Here is a 15,498-nt window from a genome sequence, read left to right on the forward strand (position 1 = left end):
AAATGTTTTAATTAGTCCTCATAAAAGTTATATTCTGAAATAAGATATACATACCAGAAGAATATGGATTTTCATGTAAGACATTTACTAGGTTTAATTCTAAGAACATAGCATTTTCTTCTGTTTAAAATCTACTAGGAAGTCAGATAAACTTACAGTAAAAAGGTTCAATGATTAAAGTAGTTCTGAATATAATCATAACGATATAAACCTCTGTAACTCCTACTCTTAAAGCCAAACATTTTGGCATTTTTCAAGTAAATACTTTCCTACTCTATACTTCCAAATGACAAGTCACTAACATGAAATAACTTTTTCAAGATCATAGCATAAGTAACAGAATATGGATCTAAATTCTCTTAGCTAAATGCCACTGGCATATCAGGTATTGGTTTAAATATAAATAAAAAATAAGGAATTTCTAGATCTTCTACAACAGTCAGTCAATATTGTTTTTGGTTTTGCTTTTTTAAAGATAGTGTCTCACTATGTAGCTCAGAGTAACCTTGAACTTCCTATGTAGCCTAAACTAATCTCAAGCTCACAATCCTTCTGTGGTAGGCTCTTAACTGTTGGGATCATAAGTGCATACCAATATGCCTGGCTCCAATAATGCTTTTAATAACATCAAGATCATATGCATGAAATACCATAAGATCCCCAACATCATACTTTAGGAAGTTTATTTTATTAAAGATATATTTAGTTGAAAGAAGTGGTAACCAATTATTTATTTTGTATGAACTGGTTTATATAGGGTCAGAAGTGGATTTTACATATTAACATTATTCTATATGGTACTGAGTGGTCACAGTTTAAAACTTAAATGTGAACAAAGAGAAAATTTTAGTTCTTAAGTAATACTAGTTATAATCATGAGCTTAACAGACATGAGGCTAGAGGCTACTGTAATGAAATGTGCACATCTACAGTTCAGAAAAGAGATCTGGGCTGAAGAAAAAGCATTTGAGAACCACTAGAATATGAATTTTGTTTAAAGTCTTTAGATCACCAAGGATGCAAGCAAACTCAAACTATGCTGGAACAATCTAGTAAGATGACTAACAAAAGAGAATCAGAAAAAGAAAATAGCGATTAATCAGATAAAACCTAAGAGAATGTGGTATCCATGATACCAAATACATAAAAAAATAGTGACCAAGTATATCAATGCTGTTGATAGGTCAAGTAAGATAAAGAACTGACTATTATGATTAGCAACATGAAGGCCACTACAGACCTTGAAAAGACAGACTAGAGATTTCAACAAGCTTGTAAAAGGAAAAGCGTTTGGAAACATCTGCCTGGAAACGTGATGGAAGCTGCAGTAGACGTGGACATTATCTGACAATAAAACCCATGAATATATAGACAGCATGTTTAGTAGAGTACAAAACCAAAGAAGCTCTAGGAAATAACTAAAGGTTCATATGTAAAACACTTATGAGCCAATCAGGCTGAAGAAACAAAAGAAAAAGGAGGCTGACCAACATTAACTACAGACTCCAAGAAAATGAATGGTACTGATAATACTAAACAAATCACTTGGGAAGAGCTAAGGCTTATATAGAGTAGATAAACTGTGCTTAATACCCTCATTTAGGAAATTATCCTGAAAGCCTGATAAGTGGAAACATTTTTTCCACCTGCTAGTCTTAAATATAAGCTGCAGGTTAATTTTATCCTAGCTACATATAAAGTCTTTAACAGAAACTGTGCTTAGACAAACAAAATAGAATATAGAGGTATTCATAAAACTAGAAGAAAGCCGTTTCTCATACCCAGTTCTTCATGATTACAAAAGATAATCAGATAAGAAAAAACCACTGGCATGAAGGAAAAGCACAGAATGAATACACAAATGAAAAAATAGTGAACCCGGAGGAAACACAAATTTGGATGGCAGAACTCTGAAATATTAGAAAGATGTAATGACAGCTATAAAATAGCCATACTAGGGGCTGGGGATATGGCCTAGTGGCAAGAGTGCCTGCCTCATATACATGAGGCCCTGGGTTCGATTCCCCAGCACCACATATACAGAAAATGGCCAGAAGTGGCGCTGTGGCTCAAGTGGCAGAGTGCTAGCCTTGAGCAAAAAGAAGCCAGCGACAGTGCTCAGGCCCTGAGTCCAAGGCCCAGGACTGGCAAAAAAAAAAAAAAAAAAAAAATAGCCATACTAGAAAAAAGCGGAATAAACAAGATGTGAGCAATGACAGAAAGAAAAGGATAATTGGTAACTTGAAAGAGAATGAGAGAACTTCCAGATGGATTAATTCAATAAAATAAAGATTTCACCTGAAAGACTGACAATACTATTCCCAGAAATGAGATAGCAGAATGAAATATGGAAGTTTCTTTTAGAAAACCCATGCTGCTCACTCAGGGTAATGATTATATTTTTGTCACATATGTGACAAACAGCATTTAGTTTATATATATATATATATATATATATGTATATATATATATATCTTGCTACACACGTTTGAGGCTTAATCTATTTTTCTCTGAGATTAGGTCTTGTATTTCAGTCAAAAATAAGGTTATTGAAAAATAACTTGTACAAATCTTTAAAACATAAAATGGATAAATTAAGACATTATTAACATGTCAACTAGAAAGCTTTGTAAAACATAAATATTATAGAGTATCATCACAATATGAATTCATACCTTGCTTATTTTAAGATTAAACTGTTGTTTTTATATTTATTAAAATCCATAAGATGATATTTGAAAATTTTCTACAATTTATGAGTTTTATGAGTTTTTTCTATTTTTTTACTGAACAATGATACAATATAGTATGATAATGTATGTCTCTTACACAAAAGAAACATTCACACACAAAGAAACGTCTTTGACAGAAAAATGTCTAGTATAAGTTTTGTATTTTGAACAGATAAGAGAAAAATGTAGAAAACTGTGAGGCTGGAATCATATGCATTCACTGTGTGTGTGTGTGTGTGTGTATGTGTGTATGTTGTACAAATGTGTTTCGTACAAAGTAAATGGAAATAGTGGACAGATAGTAGGAAATAGTGGGCAGATTTAAATTCATTTGAATTTGTTGATTTAAATGAGAAGAAATTTCTGTATTCACTCTCCTCTTGGAAGCCACTGGGAGAAAACATATTATGTTATGGGGATATTAATAATGAAGGCATATCCTTGTACATGAACAATTCAATGAGTATACTGCTACTTAGTAGAGTTAATAAAATTATTTAAAAACTAACAAGTTGTAAATATGTAGAATATATTTTGAATTATTAGCATGTGTAGAAACTCCTAAGTCAAATAACATAAAAATATAGGGCTTTACTGTGAGGGGATAAAATTTAGTATTTAACTCGCAGATTAACCCTCATTAGTAGATAATCGCTTATAAATATTAAAATAGTACCTTCTACCTTTAATGTATGGAACCAACATGCATTTTAGATATTTCAAATATGACAACAATGAAAGAATCTAACAAATGAAGTCTAAATCTCTGGAAGAATAATATGAAATGGTCATATAGTGAGAGAAAAAACAAAACAATTAAGATCTGATCTCAGTGACCAGAAAAAAAGCCAAATAAAAATCAGCCCCATACTTAGAACTTTTGTGTTGACTGGTGAGTATAGAAAAAGTACTGGATATCAACATTAGCTTTGGAAATAATTCTTGGTCTTCAGGAGATAAAGTAATAGCAAAATTCAGATAAGTAGGTTGGACTTTCTATATAACATACATATTTGCACCCTGTCTTCATTTTTATCACATTAAAAAAATTAAACCACTATTACTGAGTTTGTGCTACAGAAATTAAAGATGTGTGCTGGTACTCCACTTCTGGGAATTTACCCAAAGGATCACAAACAAGGCCATAGTAAAGCTACAAGCACAACCATGTTCACTGCAGCACAATTTACCATAGCTGCAACCAGATGCCCCTCAGTAGATGAATGGATCAAGAAACTGGTATATATACACAATGGAATTCTATCAGAAAGAATGGTGTTGCTCTATTAGTAAGGAAATGGAAAGATTTGGAAAAAATTATACTAAGTGAAATGAGCCAGACTCAAAGAAACACAGACTCTCTGGTTCCCCTCATTGGTAACAATTAGTATATATCTAGGATAATCCTAGCAGATGATCACAATAGTTCAATAGCTATGTACATATGGTCACATAAGATGAAGCTAAGTGCAAGGAACTCCAAGTTATTGAAACAAGCACTTTATCATTGTTATTTCTAATGCACTATGTGAAATTATTTCTTTTTTCTTTTGTTTATCTTCCCTATGTTTTAGCCCCTATTGTCACTGTATTTAATTTTGGTACCTTTGGTACTGTATATATATTTGTCTGAATCTGTAAAGGAAAGGGGAACATCAAAATGGTGAGACAAAGGGTAAAAGACAAACCAATGCAAGAGCAATACTTACAAGACAATATGTAGTAAACCTATTGTACAACTCTGGTGGGGGGGGAGGGGACTAGGAGAGAAGGGAAGGTGGGAGCTGAGGGAGGAGTAAACAAGTTTGATAAATGTACTTGTTACCTTACGTATGTAACTGTAACTCCTTTGTACATCATCTCAACAATAATTTTTTTTTAAATGTGTGCTGGTCCTGGGGCTTGAATTCAAGAGCCTGGGCACTGTTCCTTAGCTTTTGTGATCAAGGCTAGCACTCTACTGCTTGAACAACACCTCAACTTTTGGCTTTTTGGTGGTTATTTGGAGATAAGGGTTTCATGGACTTTCTTTCCTATGCTGGCTTCTAACTATGACACTCAGATCTCAGTCTCCAGAGTAACTAAGCAACCAGCTGAGCAACCAGTGCCTGCCTTACTTTTTCTCTTTTTAATGGGGACTAGCCTTTTAAAAACTCAATTCAGAAATCTTACATCTTTAAGTTCTTTTTAACTTCCTCCAGTCCCCTAAGTCTGTTAGGCTTCTTACACTGAACTGCAGTGACTATTTGTCTACCAAAAACTTGTTGATTCCTTGATAAATGGTCTGTAATATGTTCCCGTTAGTATGGAGGGCCTCAGCACATGCTAAAAAAGCACTCTATAAGTCAGCTAAAACCCAGCTAGAAAATCACTCTATAATTGAGCCAAAACCCAGACTCATAAATGTTAATCTCAACAATTAGCACCAATATACTATTTGGCCTTGTGTGAGTTAGAAGTTGGAGAAATTCAGAGAGTTAATGAGTGATGACGGCAAGATTAGAAATTCGGTGTTAATTCCTAATCTGAAGTTTGCTTCTATAATGTGTATATCACATTTTTTTGGTCTCCTCATCCACTGTAGGCATCTGGGCAGTTTTTATAACTTGGCCATTTTGACTAGTACAGCAATGAGCATGAGTGTGTACCTTTTATTGCTTCTATTAATGAACAAATATAACATTAGTGTTGAAGAACAAAAGTAAGTACCTTCCTCTCATTTTGATGTTATCTATTAAAGAACAATTTTTTCTTTCCCTTTTTGCCAGTATCATAGTTTGAACTCAAGGCTTCCTTCCTGCTTGCTTGGCTGGTGCTCTACCATTTCAGACACACTTTCAGCCCAGTGTTTTATTGGTTGTTTTGGAGATATATTCTTTCAGACTTTTCTGTTCTGGTTGACTTCAAAACACCATCTTCTGGATTTTAGCATTCTGACTAGCTTGAGTTTCACAAGTGACTGGTACTCGTCCAGAATGGTATTTTCTTATCAGAGGAAAAACTACATATAACAAAATGGAATTATATGATTCCTTCTGATGCTTCCTGCTATGCTGGCAAATGGACTTAATTGTTGTTTGCTGTTTCATCACTTGTAGAACAAAGCACTGACCCCCAACTCAACCTACATGCTCTGACTTTGACCTGCTATCTTGATTTTAATTATCTTAAGTTTATGTATTACATTCCAAAGATGGGTTAAGGTTGGTACTTATGTGGAAAGCTAAAACTTCATAAGTTAGGCATTTCCAATGAATTATTCAAGTTTGAAATGTTTGTTCGAAAATTTTTCTCTTAAAATTACCATGTTTAAATGTGTCCTGGTATAGTTTTAAAATCCTATATCTGCTATTTGCCTTCAGATACACTATTTTTCCTATCTTCACTTAATATGCTTTACTAAATTATGCCTTAAAATAAGACTTTAATCCCTTTTGCCTCAATGAAAATTACATGATCTCAAAGTGGGAGAGGGAGAGAGAAAAAACAAGAACCTCCTGTAACTTTATCTTATTTATTCTCATAATATATTTTATGGGTTTCAAAGTATTAATATTTTATTATCTTAACAATTCTATAATAGAAAATATAGAGATGGAGAGAGGAAGCTAAGTACATAAGAAAGTAGTTACAGGGGAAAGAATTAGGAAATAAACCCTGATGTTCTGACTTCAAGTCCAGTGCTTTTTCTACTGTAACACACGTTAAATTCAGAAAGTGACTGCTTTGTGGACAATAGTCTTGTTTTTCAAAATTTTCTCAATAAAGTATCTTTTATTCCTTTAATACTACTAAATACATTTAATGACATCTGTCTGTAAAAAATGGGTTAATCCTGCATATTATCCAACAATTAACTGGTTCCTTTCACCTATCTCAACAATGAATTAAAATCTTAGAATTTTTGCAAAGTCTGAAATCAAGAGTAAATAGAACACTCCTTTTCAGTTACTAGTTTAGAGTTCACTAAGAAATACTAACAGAAAACTCTGCCAACCCTGATGAGCTAAGAAAGTTCTTTGAAGCTCATTTTACTTTCCTTAAAATGGAAACCCCCTTTTAACTAGCATCAGCTGTGTTTATTGAGTCAATTTCCTAATTTTTGCCAAAATGTTTTTCCTTTGAAATACAAGAACTATCATGCTACTAACTTAAATTAATGCAAACTCCAAGTTTATAATTAAAAAGATGATATGAAGGTTACATGAATGTTAGATGTACTAAATGAATCATTTTATGTTATATCACTTATCCATTCAATGTGAATAAAATCTAACTTAAAACACTGCTGTAAAAATTCATTTAATATATAAAATGAAATGCACTATCAAATATAAGTTTACAAATATGATACTTATTAAGCACAGTATAGAAGACTATTCAGTAATCACCTAGTGATGACTAGGTCCAGAGATCATTGCAATTAACGAGATTAGGCCAAACTCTGAATGTAGCATAAACCAGTGGGAGAGAAGGGAAAGGTGCACACTCATATTCATTGCTGCACTAGTCAAAATAGCCAAGTTATAAAAACTGCCCAGATGCCCTACAATAAATGAACACACCAATAAAATGTGATATACACATATTTGTATTGTATATGTACACCTGTATATACTCATATATATACACATATAACCATACACAATGGCATTTTACTCATCCACCAGGAAAAATGTTATGTCATTTGCAGGGAATCAGATAGACCTGGAAAAATGTATACAGCGAAAGGGTGCATGTTTTCTCTCAGGTGTGGAAGTTAGATCTAATTTATAAACATATATGAAACTTATATAATGCTATACACATATGTAAACAAACTGACTAAAGAATGGTATAAGCAGGGGAGGATTCCAATGAAGTAACTCCTTTGAACAACTAACTTACAGTTTACTAAATGAATACATGGAAGCTGAAACATGTTTTGCCAGGTAAGGTGGAGTCAAGGGTGGAGAGAGAAGGATTAGGTAAATATAAACATAATATTCAATGTACATATACAAAAATGATACTAGGCAACTTGAGGGAATGTGTGGGGTTGGGAGAGGTGGAAGAACAATGATGGAAGGGATGATATTAATCAAGACGCATTGTACTCATTAACTGACATGCTGAATTGAAATCCCTTTGTACAATTACTTAAAAATATTTAAAAAATGGAAAGTAAAACAGCTCACAATGTTTCCTAAATAACTGACCAAATCTTGTTGTGGAGTGCTAATGTGTGTTGTTGTTTTTTTTAATCTTTTCTTTTTTGGTACTGGGGATTGAATCCAGGATGTTGCACTTGCTAGGCAAGCACTCTGCCACTGAACTACATCTCAGCCCTGGAGTTCTAATGTTAAGAAGGAGAAAAGTCTGGGAGGCAAGGAGTGAAGCATCCCAGCTGGATATGGAGTTTGAGAAATCTCTTATCTATCCCACTTTATTTCTATGACACATTTTTTATGCTGTACTTTCAGAATTTATCACACTGGCTTACCTAGATACTTATTTTTCTCACAATATGAACATAAGGTCCTGAAGACAGAGACTGTAAGGTTTATGTCATATCCTTCAGATGACCTATGACAAAGTAACCAATTAAAATAATCTTAGAAAAAAATGAGGCAATATTCTAGAATTTGGGAGAAATACAAACTAAATAAAAAGATTTACTTTTCTAGCAGTCATTATAACCTAGACCTTACCTTGAACAAATAATGTCAGTATGGCAGAATATAAGCCACACTACAGCATTGTGCCTCCCAGAATGTAAGCCCATTTACAGATAACCAATATGAACAGAAAAATTAGCTCTGGTGCTAACACAGTTGTGGGCTTATACTTAGTAAATTTGTAAACATATTTCCCTGTAGTTTACAAAGGCAAACATCATATAGCCTGCACATTATTACTCTATTTACATTATTTTATTTTTTCAGGCCTGTGTTTGACAAATCAAACAGACTTGTGCAATCATGAACAGTTATGTGCCCACTTTTATTTAAACAATACCTAAAAATCTTAGAATTTGTACTGGGTGCCTGCAGCTCATATCTATAACCCTAAACTACTCAAGAGACTGAGATCTGAGGATCACAGTTGAAAGCTAGCTTTTACAGGAAGATAAATACAGGAGGGTCTTATTTCCAATTAACTAGCAACTAGAACAGGAGGCATGACTCAAGTAGTAGAGTGCTAACTGTGAGAACATGAGGCCCTGAGTTCAAGCCCCAGTACTGGTCAATAAATAAATAAATAAATAACACCACAAACCCAAATCTTAGAATTTTAAAGACAGAGACAACAAATTCCTTATCTGCCTATAGACATGAGAAAAAACTCAACCCTGGAGAAACTGCCCAAGACCTTGTAGTTTATTCAAAAATGGGGTAATATCTAAAATTAAGTCTACCTAGTTTCCAGTGCAGAATCTCTTCCCAAGACTGACATTTTGATGAATAAAATGAATTAGTGTAACCATTTTGTAAGTGACTAGATATTCTGCTTTTACAATTTTTCTATATATTTATGTTTCAATCAATTTTCTAGGAAGCATCTGACTTACATGGTACCAGACATATTAGAAACCAAAATGAATTCATGTAAAGCCATGTCACCATTGTCATACAGCTTAATGGTACATGCTCTGAGACCATGTGCATGGGAATAGATAGAGCCTGTACGGCTAGGAAAGCAGAAGGAAACTGAAGCCACTCCATATGTACTTATAAGGTTAGTAAGGCTTGCTGTTATCATATCCAGCTGTCCTTCTCTTCTCCATCTTTATTTTTTATCTGTTTCAGGGATGATGAATTCTCATTTCAAAGACTTGTCTATATGTCCCTCTTACTCTTTTGCTTAACAAAAAAGTGAAAGCATTTTACATTTATTCTATGCAACTTGTTAGCTTACAAACACATAAGACACCATTGAAATATATTTTAAACAAAAACATTTAATTTGTAGGATTTTTGTCCAGAAATGTGGAATGAAAAGTTTGTTCACAGAAAAATCCTGAAATCATAAGAAAAATGAAAAGAATAGGGTGATGAAGAGGGGCTCTTTCCATTCTTGTCATTAAAAGAACAAGGTTTAAAGGCAAACCAGATACCTCTTTAGCATGCAAAGAGGAAAAGTATAAAGAGGTATAATGATGAATAGCACTCTGTGCTGACTTCTAGCAGATATCTAGAATATGCTAAATTAACATTTTTAAGGTTTAAGATAACTTAATTTGATATGAACCAAAGTATTTTCACACCTAGCTTCACATTTTTATCACGTTTACACTGTGTATGTCATATTCACATAGTGTCTCCCAATACTTACAAAGTATTTTAATGATATATTATTTGAATTCTGACAATATATATTTTTTCCAGTTTTGAAATGAACTGTCTAAGGTGTGCAAACATAATGATTTCTGATTCCAAATAAATTCTAAATACTATCAAAATGGAAAAATAGCATTGTTTTGAATTCCTATGTAAATTATGTTTCCAAGCTCAAATTCCTCATAATCTATTGTTACAAAGTTGTTGTTTTGAGACTTGAAGGTATGACTGAAATGGTAGAGCATCTGCCTAGCAAATTCAAGGCCCTGAGTTCAAACAACAGCACCAAAAATGTTCTGTAATTTCCAACTGTCCTGCTTTACTTAAAGAATTCAGTAATAGGTAAAACAGTGCCAAATACAAATACAGCTAATGAACAGAAAAATCTATTTTTAAATACAAAAAGAAACATTTCTTTATCCAACTGGGTGACTGAGTTACATTTGCTATTATTATATATATTTAAATGTTATAGGTCTTTCAAATTTTGAATTATCTGTTTTATACAGCACATTTACAAAGTACTTACTAAATTTACTAAATCTCAATTTACTTCAGAAATAACTGCTGTGAGTTCAAGAAAAAGAGATGATAAAATAGAATTTAAGTGTAAAAACTGACCATTACAATGTTCCACATTTTATTTCTAAAGAGAAACAGATGTTCATAAAACAGCATTTGAATACTTTAAAATATAATCAAGGAAAAGGGCTCACCAGTCTGAGCGAAACCAAATTGACGCAGGATCTCCTCAGGGATCAGCATGTCTGGCTGTTTTACTTTAGGCTGTTGTGAGGAGGTTGGTGGTGGTGAAGTAAGTGAGAGATTTTTGTTGACCTGTAATAGAAAAGGCAAATAAGAAACTACAGTGTAATTTCCTAGGTTACTGATGCAAAAACTGGGTGAGAAATATTTACTCACTGCCCAAATCAGGACACATGGTCAAAATGAGTAGCAATGATTTATACAATTAACTTTTAAAATTAACTAACCAGAATATTTTTTTTATCAAGGAAGGAATGCAATAGAGATCAAAAACATATTACACTTTCTACCATTTTCTTGTCTTGGAATTGGTATTATTTAGCCATTTAAAACACAGCATTCTTAATTTATACAATTAAGGAAAAGTTAAAGTGTTTCATGTCTACATTTATCTAGTATTTTGGTAAAATGTCAGGAACCTTCTTTTTAGAGATGGCACAGAAATGTCTGTCATCCTCTTGTTTATATGAAGCATGGTGACACAGATAATACAGCTGGTACCTAACCTGTCATGTGAAATACTTTCCACTACATCAAAAACTATACTATTTACACTTTAAAAATAGTATGACTGTATAAGTGATGACTAACCACATTGTAAAAGTAAATATAAAGTTTTACAACACATGGAATCTACTGTGAAAGTTTGATGGAATACATAACAAGCACAACATTTTAATTTAATTAAAATATTAACTATTTTCCTATAGCTATAGTAGGAAAATACAGAATAACTCACTAAAATGTTTGAGAATTTCATTGATAAATTTATCCTTGTAGATTAGAGTTTCAAGGAAAATATAGCCCTTTGTTCATTATTGGATAATTATGCATTCCTTCAGTTATTTCAGAAAATCACGATAAAATGTGAAAAATTTTTAAGTAGCCAGACTTAAATTTATCACAAATACATAATGTGCAAATTAACAGCATGAAAAGATAACTTACACTAAGTATATCCATATCAGTATAGGAAAATTCCTTTTCTTTATTTTGGTTTAAATAATCGAAACCACACAGAGGACTTCCACTACATTATTAGTAAAATAATTCCCCATTGGTGTGCTGTTTAAGGGAATACTGTATAAGGGAGTGGTTAGATGCCCTTTTGACTCATTTTTTACATTTGCAAATGCTTCTCTTCCTCCAAACAGTGACAGTAAATAGTATATCCTAGATTAACTTTTTCTCTGTAGCAAGGAGCTTTAACAAGTTTGGTGGAGTATATGAAGACCATATAGTTATACAGTTCTAAACTAATCTGTTATAATGTCATTTCATAAAAAATTTTTATTGCAGTACTGGGATCAAACACTGGCTGTACCATCCTATAAAGTGCTCTATCATTGAATTATATCACCAGACCAAAATATTTTTTAAAGTAGTTAGAAGGGGTTAAATATCATATCAATGCTAAAATATTCTCAGAATCCATTATTACATGTTGATCAAATTCAATGTTGAATAATTATAGTAATATATTACCTAAACTAACAATGGACTAAGTATCTTTTTATTCATCTTTAAATGGAGATGATAAAAATGGCATCTGCAAGAGTGGCACTGTGGCTCAAGCGGTAGCCTTGAGCAAAAGGAGCTCAGTGCCCAGGCTCTAGTTCAAGCACTAGGACTGGCAAAAGAAATCCATACCAAAGACTAAAAATACCGTTTGTGCTTTAATGGGAATATGCTAGCACAGTTGAAATAGTATTATAAGGTGCAATTTGCAGGTTAACGGCCACATACCAGATAAGGTATCAAAAGAGAAATAGATAAAATAAGACGAGGGGGGGGTGTGATATGGCTTAATGGTAGAGTGCTTGCTAGTAGGCACACAGCCCTGAGTTTGATCCAGTACTGTAAAGAATAGATATAATGGAAAAGATAAACTATAAAGTGCTGTTTTAGTTATTAGTGTATTAGTGATGCCATTTGAAAGATAGCATAATTAGGTATATTTAACTTAGTGTCATAATGCAGTAAATCTTCAGCGTTCTATGCTTTAAGTGGAAGTACTGTATATAAAAGAATATATTTATCACTTAATTAATTCACTTATTTTTTATTATTTTTACTTATGAAGTATTCTCCAAAGTTTCCCCCCCCCCCTACATGCTAAGTAATACATTTAAAGTCTGGTTCAAACACACAGGGATATACTGGGGATATGCATTTATGTCTATCTCAACATAAGATTATGAATTTATACACACTTATTCCAGGAAGATATAGAAGTTTACTAGACAGAATAGTTTAAAAAATCAGGATAGCCTTTTATCATCTTCCTTGTGTGCTCAAATAAGCATGCCAGAAAAGCTAGAATAGGATTACTTAAATGTCTTTGTTCAAATAGAAAGACCTGCCACTCTTTTAAGATGTTATTTCAAGACAAAATAATTAATTACATGTACTTCCTAATTATTTTTGTAATTCTATTCTTTTCTTTTGGACATTTAAATGTCCATAAAATGATGAATATGACATAAAAAGACTGATATCTTGATTTTCAAGTTTTGTAATTACTGTTTTTTTATTAGTGATTTGAAATTGGAACACAAAACCTTTTCAAAACTAGCCTACATACATTTATCACTTAGGGGAACAAAATTAATAATAACCATTAAATTCAGTGAAGCAATATCTATTTTTGAAATATATGCTGTGGACAAGAATTGCCTAACTTTACAACAACAGAAAGGTTGGCTAAGATAGTCTATCCTATGCCAACCTTCCCTCTTTTCATAACACATGTCTCTGCTTGCTTCATGCAAAAACCACAGTCTGCCAAAGTCAGTTTAATACCTCCATACTGGTGAAAATTAAAAACACAAAGCATAAATGAGACTCATAAAAGAGAAAAAGAAAAAATATTACCAAGAACGCCTGCCAGGCTAATCACAAAACCATTTTGCCTATTCTTTTAGGTTATAAACAGCTTCATGCAAAAATATGCAAACACTAATTCTGCAGAAGTGGGTTAATTTTTATGTAAAAAATCTCACTGCCTTAAACATAATATTAAATGCAAATGACTAACCAAGCTAACAATAAATAAATGCTTATTTATATATGTGACATTTAAAATTTCTGGGAGAGATATAGCATTAATTTCCACATATACTTATAGGTCTAACCATTTTAGCTGACTTTAGGCTATATGCTACTTTCACCAACTGAAAAACTGTTTATAAATGTTTAAGCTTTGAAGACTCCTCAAACTGGTTTTAAATTATAACTGAAAAGATGCTGATAATAACATATTACTAAAAGTTCACAAATTTGTCTCTTTCCCTAAAGAGATGTCAATTTTTCCAAAAATCTAAGCAAAAAAAAATAGGCAATATTTTAATTTGAAGATAGTTCGAGAGGCACATGTAACACAACAAATGTTTTGTTGCTAATCATATATCTGCTGTAGAAATTACAATTCCAGCATTAAAGAGCAAGCTAAATAGAAAATTGGAGATAAAGTATACAAAGTCAAGTATCTGTTTTTATATTCTCAGATTATAAATTCTAAAAGTAGCTATGTGGCTATGATTTCTAGGCTAATAAAATCGATGAAATAAGTCAACTACGGTATCTTAAGGAGAAACTGAAACATCTCTAGGCCCTCAGATATTTCCTTTACAAGCTGTGACAGAAAAGTGGGAGATTAGGAAGGAATAGTTAAAGAATTATTATTATTATTATTATTATTATTATTTTGTTGCCAGTCCTGGGCCTTGGACTCAGGGCCTGAACACTGTCCCTGGCTTCTTTTTGCTCAAGGCTAGCACTCTGCCACTTGAGCCACAGCGCCACTTCTGGCCATTTTCTGTATATGTGGTGCTGGGGAATTGAACCCAGGGCCTCATGTATACAAGGCAAGCACTCTACCATTAGGCCATATTCCCAGCCCTTAAAGAATAATTTTTACAGTGGTGAGATGTTAGAAATCTCAACCCTAACCCGTTCATTACTGTTAAATTCACTAAAACCAGAATTTGAATTTGAAGCAGTCATTACCAAGTTTTATTTGATAATATTTAATAAGGATATTTTGATCCTTTGATAGCCACCAAGGACTGATGGTTCAAAGATTACTGATATGATACTTCCATGTAAATTTCAAAATTATGGTCTAGTCTGATCCAAATAAATTATTTAGCACTGTGCTTCTTGCCTCTGAAGTAAAAGAACTTAGGTCTAACATCTTTGGATTTTCCCCAGACTTTCCTTCCTTTCTATCCTAGTATATTGTCCTGGAAAAGGACTCTCTGAACTCCTCACTTCCAAATCTATAAAAAAATATACCTTTTACACTTGCACATCCCTTTTCTTCCAGTATCCAAGGAAAAAGTATTAATATGATTTAGTATTTTAGTATTGGGTCTAATAAGGTATGTCCTTAAACCTTTCCAATTTCAATTTTCAAATACTCTACTGGTTATTTCACCACAGGCTAAAGGCATATCCACTTTAGTAGTACAATATAGAAAGCAAACAGAAACTCTCTCTTTAATTGCAGAATTCCCTTAAACATCATTAAAAAATAAACTTTATGAAAAATAGAATACGATTGTTAAACATATATATCAGTCCTTTATTCTTATCTAACTTGTCTCCACCATAACCCTAAATCTGCAGTAAAGTGATCTTGAACTGCAAACGATCAATTCTGCCAATTCATTTAATAGTCT

General features: G+C 32.7%; 1 protein-coding gene across 9 annotated transcripts in view; it reads right to left on the bottom strand.

Moving 5' to 3' along the window:
- Ahi1 (Abelson helper integration site 1) overlaps window positions 1-15,498 on the bottom strand; it is a 146,569-nt gene that overhangs the window by 62,816 nt on the left and 68,255 nt on the right. For 8 of the 9 annotated variants that reach the window (XM_048354128.1, XM_048354134.1, XM_048354135.1 and 5 more), the window contains one exon: window positions 10,768-10,888. In XM_048354128.1, the coding sequence (XP_048210085.1) occupies window positions 10,768-10,888 (121 nt within the window). Of the gene's footprint in view, window positions 1-8,546; window positions 9,732-10,767; window positions 10,889-15,498 lie in introns of those variants that run through there. The other variant, XM_048354136.1, reaches the window with a different exon arrangement.

Source organism: Perognathus longimembris, chromosome 9 (genome assembly GCF_023159225.1).
Source record: "Perognathus longimembris pacificus isolate PPM17 chromosome 9, ASM2315922v1, whole genome shotgun sequence".
In the NCBI taxonomy this organism is placed as follows: domain Eukaryota; kingdom Metazoa; phylum Chordata; class Mammalia; order Rodentia; family Heteromyidae; genus Perognathus; species Perognathus longimembris.